General features: G+C 47.0%; 1 protein-coding gene across 8 annotated transcripts in view; it reads left to right on the forward strand.

The window, feature by feature from the left end:
• Window positions 1–2,723: 2,723 nt before the first annotated feature.
• The window catches only part of MAP7D2 (MAP7 domain containing 2), a 291,288-nt gene continuing 270,302 nt past the window's right edge, over window positions 2,724–23,709 (forward strand). For 5 of the 8 annotated variants that reach the window (XM_082246126.1, XM_082246127.1, XM_082246128.1 and 2 more), the window contains exon 1: window positions 2,725–2,927. In XM_082246126.1, coding sequence (XP_082102252.1) covers window positions 2,867–2,927 — 61 coding nt within the window. In that variant the 5' untranslated portion in view covers window positions 2,725–2,866. Of the gene's footprint in view, window positions 2,928–23,709 lie in introns of all 8 variants that reach the window. The other 3 variants (XM_082246120.1, XM_082246124.1, XM_082246125.1) reach the window with 1 other exon arrangement.

The following is a 23,709-nucleotide window of genomic DNA, read 5'->3' on the forward strand; positions in this document are numbered from 1 at the left end:
TGAATGCTGTCATTTTTTTGAATCTGGCATTGAGTATCCGGAAGTGATGTCATGACGGGTCTTTACATGGAGACCCCATCAGAGCCGAATGCGGCTTTGATCGGGTCTTCTCTTCGGCGGCTGTGCAGGTAGGACAGCTGGGTCTCTTGGTTGGACGGGAGAACCAGGCAAGCTGCAGAAGGTGGCATGAGTGGGGGACGTCCCCTCCCGCTCCGTGTAATGACAGCCGAGCGGCATCTCAGCCGCATCGGTTGTCATTACAAGACAGCCAACCGTTGGCTATTGACGCCGACACCGGGGTGATGCCTCTAGCTGCAGGCATCACTCTGGTACAGCACTTTCCCGAAATATCGGCAATATCGGTAACCTTAGGGGCCGATTCCGATATATCGGGGAAAGTGCATATCGGCCCTCGATATATCGGCTTTGCCTATAATCGGTCGATCTCTACTCCAGACCCTTGCTCTATTTACGTTACCCACCCCTGAACCTTGCTCTATGTACATTACACACACCTGACCCCAACACAGGGGCCCCAATGTACAACTGAATAAGAGGAGCGGCAGGGGCGGCTGCATATAGAGGAACAGATCTCTTCATTTTCCTACTGCACCTACTGAATGCCTGCGTGAGGGAAAGGAGATAAAACAGGCATTCAACCGCTGCATTGGGAAAATGGCGAGAGAGTCCCCCCTGTGCTCTTTCCTGGCCCCTGTGCTCTCTCCTGGCCCTTCCCCCTCATCCCATGCGGCTCTGCCGGGTTCCTGACTCTCCTCTCTCACTGGCTGCTGCAGGAGATCTGTCAGGATAGAGTGGGGAAGGGGACAGTAAATGTGTCATTTACTGGCCCCTTCCTTTTCTGAATGGAGAGTCAATGATCCATACTGATACTCTGTCCACCCACAACTGAAGCATAGTAAACTGTGTTTACTATGCTTCAGTTTGTGAATAAACAGGAAGCTCTGTAAAGAGCTTCAGTATTCCTATTCATTCATTCAATGCAGCTGAGGCTGCAGAGGAGATGCCACCTCATCCCTTTAAACCAGGACACACATTAATTACACAGGTTCTATGGCTGATTAAGGTGGTAATTAAACTCACTTAGTGCCTTATGTGCATTTTTTTAGCCTCAGAACCTGTGTGCTTTATATGTGTCTTGGTTTAGGGATGAGGTGGCAACCCATGTGGGGGGAGAGGAGGGAAGCCAGCAGTGCTGCAGGGTGGGGGGGGGGGGGAGCCAACATGGGGGAAGTCCGGGCAGTAGGGAGGAATCGGTACTGCATGGAGTGATTAGGGTGTGCCCAGGCACAATTAGGGTTGGCATACCTGTGGCTAATTAGAGTAGTAATTAAACTCAGTGCCTTATGTGCATTCTATTAGCCTCAGAACCTGTGTGATTTATATGTGTCCTGGTTTGGAGGGATAAGGTGGCAACCCTACTGGGGGAGAGGAGAGGAGGGAAGCCAGAAGTGCTGCAGGGCGGGGGGGGGGGGGCAAATATAGGGGAAGCCCGGGCAGTAGGGAGGAATTGGCACTGCATGGAGTGATTAGGGTGTGCCCAGGGAAAAACCTGACACACAGTGGCGGGAAAAGGTCATCCAGTGCCCAGGGCAAAGATGCCAAACTGCACCCCCCTCTGTCCCTTAGGGTTAGGGTCAGGGCACCCACATCCCTGTAATAAACCATTGAGCCCAGGGCAGCTCTCCCTCCTGCCCACCCCTTGTCCTGGCCCTGCTGGCACACCTAGGGTTGCCACCTCAACCCTTTAAACCAGAACACACATTAATTACACAGGTTCTGTGGCTGATGAAGGTGGTAATTAAACTCACTTAGTGCCTTATGTGCATTATATCAGCCTCAGAACCTGTGTGATTTATGTGTCCTGGTTTAGAGGAATGAGGTGGCAACCCTACTGGGGGGAGAGGAGAGGAGGGAAGCCAGCAGGGTGGGGGGGGGGCCTACATGGGGGCAGCCCGAGCAGTAGAGAGGAATTGGCACTTAAAGCAGTAGTATCCCACTTTTTGACACTTTTACCTACAGGTAAGCCTATAATAAGGCTTACCTGTAGGTACAATAAATATCTCCTAAACCGACACGGTTTAGGAGATATTTGCAGTGCATGCAGCCGCTCATGCGAGCAGCGCATGCGCTCTGAAGGTCCGGGGGAACCTCCAGTTTTCCTTGCCGGGAGCTTGCCGGAAAATCACTCCCGCGCACATGCGTCATCGCGGCTCCGGCCAATCACAGCGCCGGAGCCGCCGAACCCGGAAGAGACGCCGAGGGATCATAGCGGCGCCCGCAGCGATGTCCGGGGGTCCGTGTCGGGGCTTCGTTCTAAGGTAAGTAATACATAATGAGCTAGTATGCGATGCATACTAGCTCATTATGCCTTTGTCTTGCGGGTTTTTTTTTTTCAGGTTTACAACCGCTTTCATGTAGTGATTAGAGTGTGCCCAGGCACTGCTATGCCACCAACCGTGCCCACCACTCCTCTTCCATCTATCCTCATTTTTAGAAATGTTAGATGGAAAAATTCTCAGGTATGGTAAGGAAGGGGTGTATACATACTGGCTGCTACTCAGGTGGTTAAATAGTGTTTTTTTGTTTAATCCCTTTAAATTGCAGCCGTCCTGATCTCCGTCCCCTTTAAGCACCTAATAGAAGGTAGAGAGCTGAGTGATCGCCCCTCCCCCCGCACTGCGCCTCCTCCGTCTGACATTCCCTCCCCACCCCCCCTCCCGGTCGGTGCTGTGATTGCAGTGCGGTGACATATGTAGAGTGAGATCGGTAGTGCGGAGCACACATGTACCGGGGACCGTACACAGGACTGGAGGATATACACTGACATCTATTACAGCAGAGGGCCATGGCGGAGGGGGCAGACAGGACGTCACCTAAGAGCCCCAGAGGAGGGACATTACCTGCAGGTAGGAGATGGGATCACAATAATATTATCACCTGGGGTGTGTGCTGCAGGTCTATTCCATGCCAGTGTATTCTGATGTGATCAAAGTACAGAGGAGGAGGAGGGAGGGAACCAGCTGTCACCAGCCTGGACTGATCCAACCACAGAGGACATGAAACCTTCCATCATAATCCATCCATCTTCAATGCTGGTGTCTCTGTGGACTGAGAAATAGAATACATACCTACAAATAGAATATTGATTGGCTGGCTGACTGCTGTATATGGCGGTATCACAGGGCGGCTATTGATGTCCAGCGCCAGACTGATGTTGGGTTCTATTGTCTATACAGATCTTCATTCTCATCACTCTTTGGGGGTGTAAAGCCCCATACACACATGCAGATTATCTGCAGACTTACCTTTTCTATGTAGTGCAAGGGCCTGCCGGATTGCATACAAATTGAAAATGTTTAGGTTTGACCTCATATTATATGGTTTTGGTAAGTCTGCAGACAATCTGCATGTGTGTATGGGGCATAAGGCTGTGCATACATTATACCATTTTCCTTTAGATTTACCAAAACCAAATAATATGAGGTCAAATCTAAACGCTTTCACTATGTACGGGATCCGACGCGTCCTTACACTACACCATTGAAGGTAAATCAAATAAGAGAATTCAATAATGTAAGGCTAGCTTAGGCCCCTTTCACACTAGGGCCACTTGTTCTGCGATTTTGGACCGCAAAATCGCATGACAAGTCGTTTTCCATTATTTTCAATGAGCCCCATTCATATCAGTGCGTTTTGAAGTCGCACCTGCACTACTTTGGCACGATTTTAATGCGTTTTGAGGTATATAGCCATAGCCATTGCTTTCAAAATCGTGGCAAAGTCACGTCGCTAAATCGCGGTAAAATCGCGTCACATAAGTGTGAAAGGGGCCTTAAAAGAGAAGTGTGGGAATGGTGTTTTTTTTTTTTTTTTTTTTTGTGTTTTAAGAATTCTACTTCCCTACAGTATCTCACAGCCGTAAGTACACCCCTCACATTTTTGTAAATATTTTATTATATCTTTTCATGTGACAACACTGAAGAAATGACACTTTGTTATACAAGCTGTACTACTTTACGTTGTAGCAGTGTAAATTTGCTGTCCCCTCAAAATAACTCAACACACAGCCATTAATGTCTAAACCGCTGTCAACAAAAGTGAGTACACCCCTAAGTGAAAATGTCCAAATTGGGCCCAATTAGCCATTTTCTCTCCCCGGTGTCATGTGACTCGTTAGTGTTACAAGGTCTCAGGTGTGAATGGGGAGCAGGTATGTTAAATTTGGTGTTATCGCTCTCACTCTCTCATACTGGTCACTGGAAGTTCAACATGGCACCTCATGGCAAAGAACTCTCTGAGGATCTGAAAAAAAAGAATTATTGCTCTACATAAAGATGGCCTAGGCTATAAGAAGATTGCCAAGACCCTGAAACTGAGCTGCTGAGGTGGCCAAGAACATACGGTAGTTTAACAGGACAGGTTCAACTCAGAACAGGCCTTGCCATGGTTGACCAAAAGAAGTTGAGTGCAGATGCTCAGTGTCATATCCAGAGGTTGTCTTTGGAAAATAAACGTATGAGTGCTGCCAGCATTGCTGCAAACGTTGAAAGGGTGGAGGGGTCAGCCTGCCAGTGCTCAGACCATATGCCACACACTGCATCAAATTGGTCTGCATGGCTGTCATCCCAGAAGGAAGCCTCTCCTAAAGATGATGCACAAGAAAGCCCTCAAACCATTTGCTGAAGACAAGCAGACTAAGGACATGGATTACTGGAACCATGTCCTGTGGTCTGATGAGACCAAGCTAAACTTATTTGGTTCCGATGGTGTCAAGCGTGTGTGGCGGCAACCAGGTGAGGAGTACAAAGACAAGTGTGTCTTGCCTACAGTCAAGCATGGCGATGGGAGTGTCATGATCTGGGGCTGCATGAGTGCTGCCAGCACTGGGGAGCTACAGTTCATTGAGGGAACCATGAATGCCAACATGTATTGTGACATACTGAAGCAGAGCATGATCCCCACCCTTCAGAGACTGGGCCGGAGGGCAGTATTCCAACATAATGACCCCAAACACACCTCCAAGATGACCACTGCCTTGCTAATGAAGCTGAGGGTAAAGGTGATGGACTGGCCAAGCATGTCTCCAGACCTAAACCCTATTAAGCATCGTTGGGGCATCCTCAAATGGACGGTGGAGCGCAAGGTCTCTAACATCCAGCAGCTCCGTGATGTTGTCGTGGAAGAGTGAAAGGACTCCAGTGGCAACCTGTGAAGCTCTGGTGAATTCCATGCCCAAGAGGGTTAAGGCAGCGCTGGAAAATAATAGTGGCCACAATTTTGACACTTTAGGCCCAATTTGGACATTTTCACTGAGGGGTGTACTCACTTTTGTTCCCAAGCCATGTTGATCTTTCAGTGACCAGTATTAAAGAGTGAGAGCAATAACAACAAATTTAACACACCTGCTCCCCATTCACACCTGAGACCTTTTAACACTAACAAGTCACATGATCTTGCGGAGGGAAAATGGCTAATTGGACCCAATTTGGACATTTTGACTTAGGAGTGTACTCACTTTTGTTGCCAGTGGTTTAGACATTCATGTGTGCTGAGTTATTATGAGGGGACAGCAAATTTACACTGCTATACAAGCTGTACACTCGCTACTTTACATTGTAGCAAGTGTCATTTCTTCAGTGTTGTCACATGAAAAGATATAATAAAATATCTACAAAAATGTGAGCAGTGTACACACTTTTGTGAGATACTGTACATGATCCGGTGGGTCCTTGCACTACATCATTGAAGGTAAATCTAATAAGATTCAATATTGTATGGCCAGCTTAAAAGAGAAGTATAGGAATGATTTATTTTTATTTTGTACTTCTACTTACCTAGGTGGATGCAGCATCGGTCCCCCCCGGCTCTAAGGCTGAGAACCGAGCGATTGAACACCGCTGATCTCTCGGTTCTCAGGGCTACCTCAGGGGGGCAGAGCTGATGACTGTCTGCTCTGCCCCCCTGCGCTCACTGGAGTGCTGGGCTGTGGAGGAGGCAGAAGCGGCTGGCTCAGGCTCTCAGTGGCTCGCTAAGAGGCTGAGCCGAGTGCCGATCCAGGCATGTGGGTTGATCGCTCCCAAGCCCGGCACTTTGACATCAGCCGACAGCGGGCTTCGTTCCACTGTCTGCTGAAACAGAACAAACCGCACTCCTGTGATCCACAGGAAAAGTACAGCCAATTGAGCTGTGGCTGTACAGTGCACCTGGAAAGCATTCACAACGCTTCACTTTTTCTACATTTTGTTATGTTACAGCCTTATTCCAAAATGGGTTAAATTCATTATTTTCCTCAAAATTCTACAAACCATAGCCCATAATGACAACATTTAAGAAGTTTGGCTTGAAATCTTTTCGAATTTATTAGGAAAAGGAAAAAAATCACATGTACAGAAGTATTCACAGTCGTTGCCATGACACTCAACATTGATTTCAGGTGCATCATGTTTCAACTAATCAACCTTGAGATGTTTCTACAACTTGATTGGAGTCCACCTGTGGTAAATTCAGTTTATTGGACATGATTTGGAAAGGCAAACACCAGTCTAAATAAGGTCCCACAGTTAACCGTGCATGTCAGAGCACAAACCAAGCAATAAAGACCAAGGAATCGTCTGTAGAACTCAGAGACAGGATAATATCGAGGCACAGATCTGGGGAAGGGAACAGAAAAATTTCTGCAGCATTGAAGGTCCCAATGAGCACAGTGGCCTCCATCTTTAAATGGAAGAAGTTTGGAACCACCAGGACTCTTCCTAGAGCGGGCCAACCGACCAAACTGAGCGATTGGGGGAGAAGGGGTTTAATCAGGGAGGTGACCAAGAATATGATGGTCACTCTGACAGAGCTCCAGTGTTTCTCTGTGGCGCGAGGAGAACCTTCCAGAAGAACAACCATCTCTGCAGCACTCCACCAAGCAGGCCTGTATGGTAGAGTAGCCAGACAGGAAGCCACTCCTCAGTAAAAGGCACATGACAACCCGCCTGGAGTTTGCCAAAAGGCACCTGAAGGACTCTCAGAACATGAGAAACAAAATTCTCTGGTCCGATGAAACAAAGGTTGAACTCTTCAGCCTGAATGGCAAGTGTCATGTCTGGGGGAACCAGGCACTGCTCATCACCTGGCTAATACCATCCCTACAGTGAAGCATGGTAGTGGCAGCATCATGCTGTGGGGATGTTTTTTATGGGCAGGAACTGGGAGACTAGTCAGGATTGAGGGAAAGATAAATGCAGCAATGTACAGAGACATCCTTGATGAAAACCTGCTCCAGAGCGCTCTGGACCTCAGACTGGGATGAAGGTTTATCTTCCAACAGGGCAACGACCCTAAGCACATAACCAAGATAACAAAGGAGGGGCTAAAGGGACAACTCTGTGAATGTCTATTGAGTAGTCCAGACTTGAACCTGATTGAACATCTCTGGAGAAATCTGAAAATGGCTGTGCTCTGTTGCTCCCCATCCAACCTGATGGAACTTGAGAGGTCCTGCATAGAAGAATGGGAGAAACTGCCCGAAAATTGGTGTGCCAAACTTGTAGCACCATATTCCAAAAAGACTTGAGGCTGTAATTGGTGCCAAAGGTTCTTCAACAAAGTATTGAGCAAAAGCTGTAAATACCTATGTACATTGGATTTTTTTTTTTTTTGCAAAAAAATATGCAAATTTGCAAAAATTTCAAACAAAACTTCTTTCGCGTTGTCATCGTGGGGCAATGTTTGTAGAATTTTGAGGAAAATAGTGAATTGAATCAATTTTTGAATAAGGCTTTAATATAACAATGTGGAAAAAGTGAAGCGTTGTGAATACATCGGATACATCGGATACACTGTTCTTCTTTAAGGCCTGATTCGCACCTGAACACTCAGCATTACAAACCCCATTGTTTTAAATGGTGTCTGGCTCAGGGGTCTGCTCCTAGAAAAACACAGGAGCAGGCGTTTTTGTCCCCTATAGAATTCAATAGCAAGCATTTGAGAAAAAAAAGGCATTTTACACGTTTTCCAGGCGCTCCCATAATACAAGTTGTTAGGGCAAAAAATATGGGATCCTGATCCAAAAAAGTCCCTGCACTGCACGTAGCTCCATTTTTAAAAAACAAAACAAAAAAAAAAACCTGTGAAATCCCATTAAGGCCCCACAAAACTAAACTCGGATGCCAAAAAATGCTTGGTTTTTAGGCATTACATTTTTTTTTTTTTTTTGGGCTGATCCGCACAGGCGTATTTATTGATCAGTTAAAAAAATCTGCTTATCCGGATAGTATTTTACTCGCAGATATGCGCATACGCACGTAGGACACATCCCAGGAAAAGCTTAAACGTGTGTTGGCAAATACGTGCATTTACTATACTGCCAATCCTCCTGGTTTTATGCAGGCATTTTCTGCCTTTTTATAAAGCAGTGAATACGACTTTCCCAAAACATTCACTTGTGGGGAATCAATCCCTGTACGCCAGGAGGATTCACCTGCAGTGGATGTTTGTTGAATGTCGGATTCACTGCTTTCTCAATATGCTGCTAGGCTTGCCAGTTGTCTTTGCATTAGACACGGGTATGACATGTGCTGGACTGGACAGACCTGTCCCTGCTGCTTCATGTTTAATAATCTACCCAGTGTCTATCATCACCTGTAGCTTTCTTTGGTATTTGCCTTGAAGCATTTAAATCATTTTCATACGATGTGTGTTTCTATTGTAATGTATAGAGCTGCTTCCTTTTTTTAATATAGCATGGGTAAGCAATGTCCTTGTCTTCTCTCCCAGAGCAGTTCAGGAAAGCCAAGGTACGTCAGAAGGCCCATGTTGATTAAACACAGCAACTGTAATTTCTATCTGTGTATGCTGGCTTGTGTGTCTTCTGACAGGCAGAGATTCATGAATGCTGGTTTCTTTTTGTTTGGATGGGCAGAGATTCATGAGAATGCTGGTTTGTCTCTCCTAACAGGCAGAGATTTGAGAGTACATGCTTGTCTCTCTTCTGACAGGCAGAGATTCATGAGTGTTGGCTTGTCTCTTTTGGCCAGCAGAGATTCATGAGCGTGTTAGCTTGTCTGTTTTCTGACAGGAAGAGATTAATGAGTGCTTACTTGTCTCCCTTTTGACAGGCAGGGATTTATGAGAGTGCCAGCTTGTCTCTTTTGACAGGCAAAGATGCTGGTCTGTCTCTCTTGACAGGCAGAGATTCACAAGTGCCAACCTGTCTCCCTTTTGATAGGCAGAGATTCATGAATGCTGGTTTCTTCTTGTTTTGATGGGCAGAGATTAATGAGAGTTCCGGTTTGTCTCTTGACAGGCAGAGATTTGTGATTGCATGCTTGTTGCGCTCCTGACAGGCAGGGATTCATGCGTGCAGACTTGTCTTTTTTGACAGGCTGAGATTCATGAGTTTCTGTTGTCTCCTTTGGCAGGCAAAGGTTCATGGGAGTGCTGGCTTCTCTTTTGACAGGCAGAGATTCATGAGTGTCCGCTTGTCTCTTTTGGCAGGCAAAGATTCATGGGAGCGCTGACTTCTCTTTTGACAGGCTGAGATTCATGAGTGTCTGCTTGTCTCTTTGGCAGGCAAAGGTTCAGGGGAGTGTTGACTTCTCTTTTGACAGGCAGAGATTCCTAAGTGCTTGCTTGCCTCCCTTTTGAGAGGCAGTGATTTAAAGGAGCCCCAGTTTTTCTCTTTTGACAGGCAGAGATTCATGAGCATGTGGGGTTGTCTCCCCTATACGTTCATGAAAGAATCGGGTGGCGGGCCTGGCGGCAGGTCGTCAAGAGGCGGCTGCCTAAACCCAGAAAAGACAGCCTGCTCCCAATTGGGTAAAAGACAACTGCATGAAGGGGAAAAAAAAGGTGGGGTTTAAAGTGAAGCTTCACTTTTGGACACAAAGATAAAGTTAGAAGAAATGCAGAAGCATTATAAACCTTTCTTAGCATTATCTTCAAAGGACTGTTGATGATGCCCAGTTGTAAATGGTCAAGTCATAAACCGTCTGTAGAAAAGTTAGGCTAAGTTCAGCTTTTGTGTGTAAAATGTTTTTGCAAGTTAAATGTGAATTTCTTTCCTTACCCCTCCCCCCCCCCTTTTTTTATTTATTTATTTTTTTTACTTAGGAGCCTACAGAGCATTGCACCCCCAATTAGTGGATTGTCAGAGGCTCCTATAGACACTTGTGCAGCTTTCTGCCTGTACCTCTGTATGGGCAGACAGTTGCTGAGCTACAGGAAGTTTTAATGGACTGAGGGTGCTGAACGACAGGCTTGCAGTACCTTGAGAACTACAAATCTGTCTGCTGTGGTGGAAGGCAGGACTTATAGTTCATTCACACACAGATCGCTGTGAATGAATGACATGATTGTGTGGGTGGAGCTTCACCCAGCTACGCCAATTTTATATGTGAAATTGGGTGCAGAGGAGAAGAACCCCCACCCGCTGTCATGGGGGGGGGGTCAGGTTAGGGGGGACTGGTCATTAGCATCCTGTTAAACCCTAAATAAGAGTAACCTGTTAAGGGTAAACTTAATGTGGTTGTAAAGCCTCAAGGTTTCTTTAAGCCTTTTAAGGTGAAAAACCTTCTGTGCTGCAGCTCCCCTAGACCCCCCCCCCCCTTGTTTTCTTACCTGAACCCGATCTAATTCAGAGATGTGTAGTGGCTCCATCTGCTGTCTCTCTGCTCATTAGACAGATGTCAATCTAATCCAGTGATGCAGCAGCAGGACTCGGGAGCGAGCCTGCACAGGTGCCCCCAAGGAAAACCGCTTTCTGTGGGGACACCCAATGAAAAGGAGGGGCCTGGAGTGCCGGTGATGTACCCCAGAAGAAGAGGATAGGGGCTGCTCTGTGCGAAACTATTGCACAGAGCAGGTAAGTATAGGCATGTTTGTTTTTATTTAAAAAAGGATATACAACCCCTTTAACCTCCTGAAGAATACACATCTGTGAGTCTGGAGTATTTGACCTAAAACTGAACACCCATAGCTGTAATAAATAAAAATAAATATGTATGTGTGTATATGTATTATTATTATTATTATTATTATTATACAGGATTTATATAGCGCCAACAGTTTGCGCAGCGCTTTACAATGTGAGGGAAGACAATACAGTTACAGTACAATTCAAAACGGGGGGGAAATAGAGGGCCCTGCTCGTTAGAGCTTACAATCTAGAAGGGTGTGTGTGTGTGTGTGTATATGTGTGTGTGTATGTATATGTGTATATATATATATGTGTATGTGTGTATATATATATATATATATATATATATATATATATATATATATATATATATATATATATATATATATATATATATATATATATATATATATATATATATATATATATGTATATGTGTATATATATAATATATATACACAGGGCTCAAAATTTCAAGCCATGAGCTACTAGCCAGGCCTTAAGAGTTACTCGCCACTTGTTGCCCCACCCAAACCCTACCCTACTTCGCCCATAAACACGCCCTCGTAAAATTGCAGAGCGCCCACAGCGTGCCGCCTTGCATTGCAGAGCGCCCACAGCGTGCCGCCTTGCATTGCAGAGCGCCCACAGCGTGCCGCCTTGCAATGCAGAGCGCCCACAGCGTGCAGAGAGACCAGCGTGCACTTACCTGCAGCGGGCGGCTTCTTATCAATCCTGCGCGTCCTTCTCCTCCTCGGCCAGTGGCAATTGTTCGCCTTTCGGCCAATCAGGGAACACCTGCCCCCTGATTGGCCAGTAGGAGGATCAGGAGGAGGATCCCTGTGACAATAGCGAATATTCATTCGCTATTGTCACACAATGGGTGGGCTCAGGGCGCAGTGCACTGCTCCCCAAGCCCACCCTTTTCTGAAGAAGAATGTAATCGCAGGCTGCTGTGAACGGCGGGTGCAGGCACAGCACAGACACTACTACTCGCCATCCGCATAATGGGGCAGTAGGCAGGATTGTTCCAACTTAACCTTACTTAACTATAAAATAAATGACACCACCCATTTATAATTTTGTGGAATGAAAAAGGCCGCGGCCGTTTATTATTTAACAATAATAAAATTCAAAACTCTTTAAACTTTAATAACATCGTAAAATCAAAAACAACCCGGTCAGCACGACCCAGGTAGTCATAATCAGAATCAAATATCAAAAATAAATCATCCAAAAGGCAGGCGGCTCACGCCCGCCTGGCACACCCCCAACGCGCGGCCTCTTCCACACAGGTCCCTAGATTAACATTAAAGATGTCCAGACCTATGTCGGACAAATGGGTGTCGTCAAAACGGTACAGACCTTTGGGATCACCTTCTAACTCCCTATGCCTAAACGAGAGAACACCCGCCGTGCGCAGCAGCTTCGCCAGAGCCGTGTTAACCCGTTTACGGATTCTTTCCAGCGGTTTCAAAAAACAATGTTTGAACCAGGCAAGCCTGGGAATTATCTCCGAAAAAACAACCGTCATGCGCGGACAAGATAATTTCAACAGCTGCAAATCATCCCGAATTGCGAAAATGAGATCGAGCGTTTTTGCTCTACCCACGTCATTCCCCCCCAAGATGAACGACTAATACATCTGGGGGGGGAAGAAACTGCAACAACCTAACACTTCAGGGCGGAACTCGGACCAGAGCATCCCTCGTTTGCTAAACCACTGGACATTAAAGTGAGCAGGATTCAGGCCAATATTTTCCCCATAAGGTCTTCTCCTGGCGCGTGCACGAGCCCAGTGCACGAACGAATGCCCGATGATCCAAGTGTCCAGTTTGCGTCCTAAAAATATCAACAAACAAAATGAGGACGAATATAGGACTGAAAAGCCCCTGACTTCCACCTACCAATTTTTTTAAGCACCTGGTCATCCAATCCCAACCTTGCCGCTTCGGTAGCGGCACCGATTCGAAATGAATGAGACCTAAATCTCTCCTCAGTAAGGTCCAATTTAATCAGGCATTTTTTTAAATACAGCATTAAACTGATAGCCAGTCAATGGCCTACCATTGTTGTGAGTAAACAAAAAATCTGAGCCAGCTGAGCGAATGGATAAGAAATCATTCAACAGGCGAACTGGACAAACTTCCGAGCTCCGGAACCTGTATAAATGAAGACGTTTCCCCGCGCCCAGCTGATCCGTTTTTAGAGAATCGAATCAAAACACTGCAGCTCTCGACGACGTCCGAGAAAAACAAACCCGAGTTTAACGATCTACTCGAAGGAACTAACTCTGAAATTCGCAGCGCCGCAAAGAACATTAGCGAAAAAGCCGCCTTAAAAAGAACCGACTCATAAACCGAGAAACAAACCGAAACTGTAACAGCACACAACTTGGTTAAAATAGAAATCGTGATAGGTTTCCTAGAATCTGCGCGAGAGGTGGTTCTTCGATAACCCTTCAACGCTTGGCGTACCGTAAAAAATGACAGACAGGAAGGAAGATTTTTCAATTTGACGAAAAAGGACACACCCGCTAGAATCTTGTTAACGTGCGTCCAAGCATACTCCTTTTGAAATAAACAATTTAAAAAAGATAATACCAAATCTTCGGAAAATTGATCCGCAGGTTCGCCCAAAAATCGCAGGTGCGCTAACCAAAGCGACCACGCCGATTGATATCCTGCCATGGTCGATGGAGCTAAAGAGTGAACGATATTCTTCGCGACTAAGTCTAAGCAATGTTCCACAGATGGGCCGGATACGGCCAGCTCGTCTCGTCTGCCTCCGGGAACAACGCGAAAAAGCGCTCCATCTGCAAGCGAGATAAAGCATCGGCCAATACATTATCTCTGCCAGGGACAAAAGACGCTTTAATCCAAATGTTCAGTGACAAACACTTACATACCAAATATCTCAACAAAGCGATAACAGGGGGGGACTTGGATGACAGGCAATTGATCGCAAAAAGAACCCCCTTGTTATCTGTTCTAACCATCAAACGCTTGTTCCGGAAGCAGTTCCCCCAGATCTCCAGCGCCAGAACTATGGGAAACAGCTCAAGCAACACGCTATTGCGCGTGTAGCCCAACTCCACCCAACGCTGGCACCAACGATCTGCACACCAATGTGTGCGCCAAATAGCTGCAAAGCCGACTGATCCAGCCGAATCTGTAAAAAGACAGAAATCTTTGTCCAGGATGAATTCTTCCTGCCAAATATTCCTTCCGTTGAAATCAATTAAGAATTGGTACCATACCAACATATCTTCCTTGATTTCGGCATTCAAACGAACATGGGAAGTGGGAGATTTAAGGCCCGAAATAGCTGCGTATAGTTTCCTGGAAAATAGCTTCCCCAGAGGTATGACCCTGGAAGCAAATGCCAGCAAACCTAGCAAAGATTGCATCTCCCTCAAGGTAACCTTACGTTTACGAATCAAGTTCAAAAGACATACCTTGAGCTTGGAAATCTTCTCCATGGGAAGTTTGAACTCCATTGCTGCAGAATCAATCGTGATACCTAGGAATTGGACGCAAGTAGACGGAAAAGCCGTCTTTTCCTGCGCCAAAGGGATACCAAACTCTTTGCACATTGTGAAAAAACTACTCAAAAGGCGCAAACAGTCAGGAGAATCGGCTTTACCTAAGAATAAGAAGTCGTCCAAATAGTGGACGATGTCATTAGAGGCACAAAAATCTGAGATGACCCATTCTAAAAAAGTGGCAAAACACTCAAAATAAAAACATGACAGTGAGCAGCCCATAGGGAGGCATCTGTCAAAATAAAACTTACCTGCAAAGAAAAATCCCAGGGAATTGAACGCGTCCGGATGCACTGGCAACAGGCGGAAAGCCGATTTGATGTCCGTCTTAGCCATCAGGACACCCCTACCAAGCTTCCGTAACTTACCCCAAGCATCATCGAACGATGAATACTGGACGGTGGCCAAATCCTGACTATCTCATCATTTAGCGACTCCCCAAAAGGGAACGATAAATGATGGATGAGCCTGTATTAGGCTCCTTCTTTTGGACAATGCCCAAAGGAGAGATCCTAAAGTCAAAAAAAAGGTGGGAAATCAAAAGGGCCTGCAAACCTTCCTAATTCCAGCTCCTTACTCACCTTTTCAGCTACTACCGATTTAAGGCCATACACTGACTTCAAATTATCAACCAATTTGCAACCATGGCCGAAAAATCTAGGCAAAGGAAAGCCATCCCGGAAACCCTCAATTAGGAGGGTGGCCTTCACCCTGTCTGGATAACGTCGGAGCCACAGGAGCATGGCGGTGAGCTTCACTGGGGTTACCGCCTTTTTGCACAGCACCTGTAGGCAAGTTCCCCTGCCTTTTGAAACATTTTGCAATGGGGTGAAACCCAGAGCAAAAGGCGCATTCGTGCCTATATTTGCACGACCCAGGCCACCTACATACGGATTCGTTGTAGTTGAAACAGACGCCCTTGCGAAATTGAAAACCTGCGGCAGATGGCTGCTGGGTCTGCTGGTTAGGAAAGGGCTGTCTCGAGAATATCGACCTTTGTGGAAGAAAAAGATCCAACCAAAGGCCGACATCCTTAACTCCCCACTTCATTGCTGGCTGAACTGCCAACTTCTGGCGGAAAGCCACGTCATATTGGAACCATGAAGTTCCCCCAAAACTTGTATAAGCCTCCAGAATCATGTCAGCATGTCTGAAAAGCCCAATGCTTCTCTCAGGGAATTTTTCACAAAGTACAGAAGCAAAAATAAAAAATCCCTGTAGCCAATTGTTAATGGACTTGGAGATAGGACGTCTCCTCTCATCCTCCTCCTTTTTATCTGTCTTAACCACAAAGTCTTTAGCTGAAGGTAAGAGACAATAGATCAATGAAATTGCCTAGCCAAATCCTTTCCTTGACGGCCTCAGATAAATGAAATCCCAAAGGAGAGACTTCACAAGTGATCGCCTCCCTCAAGGACGTTTCGGGAAGATTCTGAGATTTCGCCAAAAGGTAAGCATTTGACCCTTCAGAGTGCAAGCTCTGTGGCCTAGTGGGGTGAACATCCAACACATCAACCGGGGGAACCCATACATCCCTAGGAGAAGGGGAAAGTTGAATAGCAGTATTACTAACAATACATACATTAGGAAAAGGAGGAGGCTGGACAGTAGCAGCATGATTATCCAACATGGATTTAAATTCATGCAGAAAACCATGAAGCAAGCCAGATAATGGCTGGAGTGCACCCTCTGCAATAGCAGTGCTACTTGATGCTTGCTCTGCCCCCCCCCTGGGAGATCTCGGTGGGCTGAACATTAAATAAAGGGGCCCCCCCTTGGGAGATCTCAGTGGGCTGAACAGAAAATAAAGGGGCCGAGACAGGGTGACATACATCTCCCTCACCTGTCCCGTCCTGCACTCTCCGGTCCGGACTCCTCCGTCCACTCGGTCCCGGTGCTGTCGCCGCCTGCGACCTGGATTCGTTCGCCTGGGCCGGCCTCCTGGCCGCACGAGTCGTCGTGGGGGCGACCGCTGCCCTCCCGGCGCGCCTGGCGTCCGCCGGGGGCGAGGAGCGACGGCGCGGAGTGCGCCTCCTCCTCGCCGGTCCTGCCTCCGGACCGGCTCTTCCGGGTGTGACGCGCGTGCGCACACCCCGTCCGCTGACGTCGACGTTCTCCGGTCCCGCCGTTGATGACGTACTTCCGGCTCCGACCGCGGCGTCACCCGACCCGCGTCCACCGCTTCCTCCAGACGCCTCTCGCGATGCCGTCCCGGTCCGGTCTCCGCCCGACAAGCCTTCGTCTCCCGCGGCGAGCTCGAGGCACCTCCGGAGCCACTCTTCGCCTCCCGCTTCACCTGCGCGCTCCACCAATCTTCTGAGGAGGCTCATCTTCTTCGTGCGCCGGAAAAGGTAAGGATCTTCAGCCTTCCAGAATGTCCGCCGGCCGCAGTATTCTTGTCTTGACGGATGCCGCAGGCCTAACTTCCTTCTGGTTTGACCGACACCGACGACCGGGATCAAAGGGACTTGACTGACACCGCTGTCACTGTCGACCGGGATCCAAGGGGCTTGACCGACACCGTTGTCACTGTCGACCGGGATCCAAGGGGCTTGACCGACACCGCTGTCCAAGGTCTAAGGGGCTTGACCGCCACCGCTGAGATGTCTTCTCTTCTTCCTCTGAAACCGCTGAGATGTCTTCTCTTCTTCTTCTGTGGAGGATCCGTCCGTGAGGAGACCCCTTAAATGGCCTGTCTGGAGACCCCCCCGGCCAATCAAAATCCTGACCTCCCAGCGGTAAAAACAGGATTAAACAGGTAAGGGGCTTAATCTCCCCAGATACTGGGACATCTAATGTTATGATTAACAGCCAATCATTTTAAACTTATTAGCTGACCTTAAAACTGCCTAACAGGCTATGACTAAAACACTGACTGCTTTAACTCTCCACCTGCCACAGCCCCATAAGCAAAATGGGCTATTGAGCCCATTTTCTTTTTATTCCACTCGCAAAATGCAAGCAGGCGAGTGGAATTTTTGAGGGATATATATATATATATATATATATATATATATATATATATATATATATATATATATATATATATATATATATATATATTCTTGCTGTAATGGAGTTACCTTCAGTGAAAGTGATTACACTAATGTTTTTAGGAATATAGCATTGGTAGGGGGTGTGCTCCCTGTCCAACCTCATAGCTAGGCTTACAAAGCATTTAGGAACATGGGACAAAGTGTTATATGTATTTCATCCCTTGGGGGACCGTACACTAAAAGAATTTTGAAGTGCGTGTTCTCCTTTAAGGCCCATTTACAATTTTACATTGGGATATGTTAACGAGACAAAACAAAGGTAAAAATGTGCTAAAAACGCACTGAAAACTGTATAATTGCACAACAGCACTAGTGTGAACCTAGGCTTTGTGTGAGTTGGGGTGCAATTCAATTCAATGTACCACCGTACATGTTACCACAACGCTTAGATCTGAATAATGACTTTAGTGTGAGTTCTCTGTGCCCAGGGGTGGAAAAATAAAAAACTAGTTCCAGTGTTTGGATTTCATTTTATTAGAGCAAGCTAGCAGTTTGCTTGCCAATTAGCATTGCATTTATATCAATAGTGATGCTACAAAGTACTGTTTGCTGTACTAATGGACTATTTACTAGCATTGCTAATGTGCATTTCTGCTGCTTATTCCTGGTGAAGATAATGGCTAAGTACTGTTACTTAGTTGGTGAAAGAAATATGCAAGCATTCAATTTTATAAGGAGATGACACCTGGCATTAAAGTGGCTGAAAAGCTTAAATATTATTTTTTTGAAATAAATCGACAAACATGTTATACTTATCTGCTCCATCCAATGATCCTCCTCCTCTTCTCAGGTCCCCCCGTCGATGCTCTCCGTTACTTCTCTACTCAGTGCACCACTATAGGAAGCCACTTCTTATGGGGGCGCACCTGCAGGCTTGCCCCTGTTCCAGGCTGCGTGCACCCATAGACACACACAGCATGGCTCAGTCATGCCAGTTGACCCCTCCCCGCCACTCCATCGTCACTGGATTCGATTAAGAGCAGCAGGAGCCAATGGAGTCGCTGTACTACCACCTCACTGCCTGGCAATTGCCCTCTCAAAAGCACTATGCCTGGAAGGAGAGAACAGTACAGCAGAAATTTCTGAAGGTCCTGGCCTGGAGTGAACCGGTGCATGGCTCCTGGGGTTTGCAGGGTGTGGGCATCAAAACAGATCCTGCCCAGGTAGCAGAGTGGTGGGAGAGCATAAGGTTACCTCCTAGGCAGTGCTCCCCCACCAGAACTGAGCCTCCATTATACGGATCAGCTCATCAGGCTCTCTCCATCCAGTTCTTGCAGCTCTCCACATGAACATCTGTCAGCGTGCCTCTCTGAGCCTCTCCGCTTCCTCGGTGAGGCATGCTGACATTAGAGGCATTGAGGGCCGTATGTGGTGCTGGGGCCTCAATCTGTCGAGGTCTGTTCTATTCTGTATCATAACTATCCTGTCTCTTTTTTTAAATTTGTACAGTCCTTTGCAAACTGTTGGTGCTATATAGATGCTGAATACTAGCCACAATATTAATGATAATGCTGTTAGTTAATAATCTTGTTGAAGTCGAGCAAACCTTTCATCATGTGTAAGACCCAAAATTGTAATCCTAAACAATCTGGTGACTCTGCATGGTATCTTACGAATGTACATGTCTCCCATCAATGACATGGCCAGCCAGTGTACAGTTGGTAGTCTTAGGAGCTGCTGTCAATCGCCCGGGCTGTGGGGGGCACTAAAACGCCGAAGGAGTAATCGATCTCTACTGCTGTGTTGGCACATAGAACTTATAGTCCACAGAATGTACTACGGTGAGAATGTTGGTCCTGCTTGGGGCACGTCCCAGGGAATGTTGCTCTGCTAGGTGGGAAGTTTAAAGTGATACTAAAGTAAAAATAACAAACATATCATACTTACCTGCTCTGTTCAGTGCACAGAGCAGCCCGATCCTCCTCCTATTCTTGGGTCCCCTGCTGGCGCTCTTGGCCCCTCCCTCCTGTTTAGTGCCCCCCACAGCAAGCCGCTTGCTATAGGGGCACCTGAGCTAAGCCGCTGCTCTGTGTGTCCATTAAGACACTAAGCCGCATTTTGGCCTCACCCCCTCTCTCTCCTGATTGGCTAACTGACTTTGACAGCAGCAGGAGCCAATGGCACCGCTGCTGTGCCTCAGCCAATCAGGAGGGAGAGTCCCAGATGGCCGAGGCACTCGTGGACATTGTTGAATCAAGATGAGGCTCAGGTAAGTATGAGGAGAGCCGCTGCACACTGAGGCATGGTTCACACTGATGCGAACACAGACATCGCATGTGATTCGCACCACATTACTGACGCAGATCACATGCAATGTCTGTGCGTTGCGAATTTAGCTGTACAGTTTGGACCCTTTTTTTGGTTCGCATTGGAATCCGATCATGTGCCCCTAGCCCGGAACAGGCTGGATGATGTACATTTATATTATTCAGCCTGCTTGTGCCACCCGCCTGCAGTAAATGTACTGTGGGCGGGCAGCAGTCAGTATATTTTAAGGGGGGAAGTTGCGCTGCATTTGTAAAATGTTTAGGTTTTTTGAGGTGTGGGAACACACCTTATGTAAGTGAACCCATCTTAGAGACGTGTTGGTCTCAAAGTAGGGGGGGCTCGCTGATATAAAACACCACATTGTCCTAAATCAATACTAGAACCCCATCCTTCTCCCCCAGGGACATGGGCTGCTTCCAGGGACACACTGTTGCTGTCTGCTCTGACCCAGGGTTCAGTAAGTAAAGGACAGCCTGGCCCTTCCATCCCACAACCTCCTCTAGCCTGGGAGAGACAGGCCAGGCTCCCAGGGAGGACATACAGTATCTCACAAAAATGAGTACACCCCTCACATCTTTATAAATGGTGCTCCCCTCATGTCTGCTCACCTGACCCCCCTCTCTCCCCAGGCTCCTCATTGTCAGGGTGAGGAGAGGCAGCTGTCAGAGCTCCTCTCCATCCTCCATGCTACTGTAGTTTCTGCTGGCTCCCCCACTTGTGTATACAGTATCTCACAAAAGTAAGTACACCCCTCATGTTTTTATAAATATTTTATTATCTTTTCATGTGACAACACTGAAGAAATTATGCTTTGCTACAATGTAAAGTAGTGAGTGTACAGCTTGTATAACAGTGTAAATTTGCTGACCCCTCAAAATAACTCAACACACAGCCATTAATGTCTAAACCGCTGGCAACAAAAGTGTTAAGTTATTTTGAGGGGACAGCAAATGTACACTGTTACACAGGCTGTACACTCACTACTTTACATTGTAGCAAAGTGTCATTTTTTTCAGTGTTGTCACGTAAAAAGATATAATAATATTTTTACAAAAACGTGAGGGGTGTACTTACTTTTGTGAGATACTGTATACACAAGTGGGGGAGCCAGCAGGAACTACAGTAGGATGGAGAGGAGCTCTGACAGCTGCCTCTCCTCACCCTGACAATGAGGAGCCTGGGGGGATGGGGGCGGGGGGGGCGTCAGGTGAGCAGACATGAGGGGAGCACTGAATGCAGCCAACACAAGCTACACCAGCCAAACCTCTCTCCCTGTGATGCCGACTCTCTCACAACTCCATGTCCCAGACTTGGAAAGACACCATCATTGGCGATGACGACAAAAGCTTGGCAGCGAGAAGCGGGTAGCACAGCCACCTGATGCCTTACCTGACTGACAATCACTAAGGCCAATGACAGGTGGGAATCCCGTGGCTTGTCCAATCAGCGCTTGGAATACAGGCTTGAAAAAAGACTATAAGGAGATGGCCAATGGGGTAGAAAGAGGTGGGACTTGACGGGAGATTCTCAGTGATTGCCATGTGTCCGCGGCCAATAGTTTGGTAACTCCTGCACTCTATGCTCACGCCTGGTGCCAACAGTAAATGGGCTGACAAAGGCCAGGCGCCAGGACACAATTTCTAGTCGCAATTGCGACCTGGCGCCGGGAATGTATTGAGCCCTGCACATTTATATACTTGCCTGTTCTGTGTAATGGTTTTGCACAGAGCAGTCCGGATCCTCCTCTTCTTGGGTCTCTCTTCTGTGCTTCTCGCCCCTCCGTCCTGTTGCCTTTAAAATCGCTTTAAGGAACTGGCAGGATTACTAGGGAGTAAAAGGGAAGGAAAGCATGAATTTGGGAGAGGTGAGCTAATATTTTATGATATTTTTTTTATTAGGCTGTACAGTGCGCAGAGCCTGGGTAATCGCCTTCCCTGGACCCATAGCAGCTGCCTGGTGAGCTGCATTAAAAAATGCAGCTGTATGTAGTTCTGTGCGGGGATTGCGTAAAGCATGCACATGGATGTATGCTCCAAATGCAGATTTACACAGCTCCTAGTGCATAACGCGCTCAGCCATGTCTTCAGACTCATCTCAGAGCTAGGCTGTATGCAGCAGCTCAGGGCCCCGGAATGCGACTACGCAGGCTCTGCATGCTGTACAGCCATGTGCAGTGGCGGTTTTAGGCTTTGGCGAATGGGGCAGCCGCCCGGGGCGGCATTTTTTCATAAAACGTGGGGGGCGGCATGACAGTATTTCCCAACCCCCCGGCCACGGACCGGTACCGGTCCGTGGATCAAATGGTACCGGGCCGCCCGAGGAACTTTGAATAATTTCACTGTGGCAGCCGAGGCGCAGAGCATTCCTCCCCCCCCCCCCGAGCCCCCCCCATTGTGTGACAATAGCAAATGAAAAATTCGCTATTGTCACACTGATCCTCCTCCTGGCCAATCAGGGAGCGGGTCCTCCCGCTTCCTGATTGGCCGAAAGGCAAACCCCACGCCATTGGCCGAGGAGGAGGCGCCGCAGGAGGACTGAGGAGACGCGGGGAATCCGGGGACTGAACTGAAGAGAAGTGCGGTAAGTGCACGGACGGGTCTCGCGGGGGGAACGCTGGCGCTCTGCATTGAAAGGTGGCACGCTGGCATCTCTACATTGAAAGGGGGCAATGCTGTGGAACTCTGCACTTATTGGGGGCAATGCTGTGGCACTCTGCATTTATTGTTAGGTTGTCATGTTGTTTTTTTTTTGGGGGGGGGGGGGGCGCCGGGAGGGAGTTTTGCCCGGGGAGCAATTTAATGTATAACCGCCACTGGCCATGTGCATGAGGCCTAGGGCTTGCATATACCTAAAGATCTGTTTTGACTCCACTTGCAGAAGTAGGAACTTGTTGTCGCAGTAAGTAGGATCAGGGACCAGTAAATCAAGGTTTGTATAATAAAGGCATGTATTATTTGATATCCTTGTGCTTCCCATAGTTAATACTGTTTGCTTAGCTATCTGCTGGTTCTCTCCCTAATTCTCAATATTTGTCTTGGCCAATTATTTCAGTAAACCTATTTTGTCCGGTTAAAGTACTGCTTTCCATCCGCTCTTTAGATCATTCATGACAAAATCTTGCAGCATCCTCCTATATAATACAGATATGAGTTGCCAATGGTATACTCCCCAATGTTCTTTCATTCCTGGTTCACACTGGTGCGAAGCGGGAAACCCTGCAATGCAGTGGCAGTTCCTACATCGCACCAGAATTGCACAGTGGTTCACGCTGAGATCTGCGAATTGCTGGGTGTGTCAATGTAAAGTTAATGACCCCCCCCCCCCAGATTGGTTTGCAGAGCGCAGTGGGAACCTTGAAATGGTGCAGGAATCGGATCCTTCTGTATCGTAACTATCCTGTCTCTTTAGTAAAATATAGTGGGGCGCTACTACCCTTACTGAGTGAGTGCTAATTAATAAATACATGAATATTTTTGGTTGAAACCCAGAAAAAATCAATTTTCAAAAAGTGCAATCGTACCTTTTTTGAAGTGCAATCTAATATTTTGTGTATATTGTATCTTGGAATGGGATATAGTGTAACACGATTATCCTTTTATAAACACAAATAGATATTAAACCATGAATATTCAAATCATTTTTAAAAGTGCAATTCCAAGTGCAATCAAATGTGCAAAAGCAAAAATATTCATGTATTTATTAATTAGCACTCAGTAAGGGTATTAGCGCCTCAGTATATTTTGGCGCCTCAGTATATTTTACTTTCGAATTTAAGCCCATCCTTAAATTGACGGCGAAATTACCCGAAGTTTATAATTTTAAGGGCAGGTGTGCCATTTCTCTTACACACTATCCTGTCCCTTTAGATTGTACAGTCCTGTTCAAACTGCTGGTGCTATATAGATCCTGAATACTAA

Source organism: Pelophylax lessonae (assembly GCF_965119305.1).
Source record: "Pelophylax lessonae genome assembly, chromosome: 2".
NCBI classification, from domain to species: domain Eukaryota; kingdom Metazoa; phylum Chordata; class Amphibia; order Anura; family Ranidae; genus Pelophylax; species Pelophylax lessonae.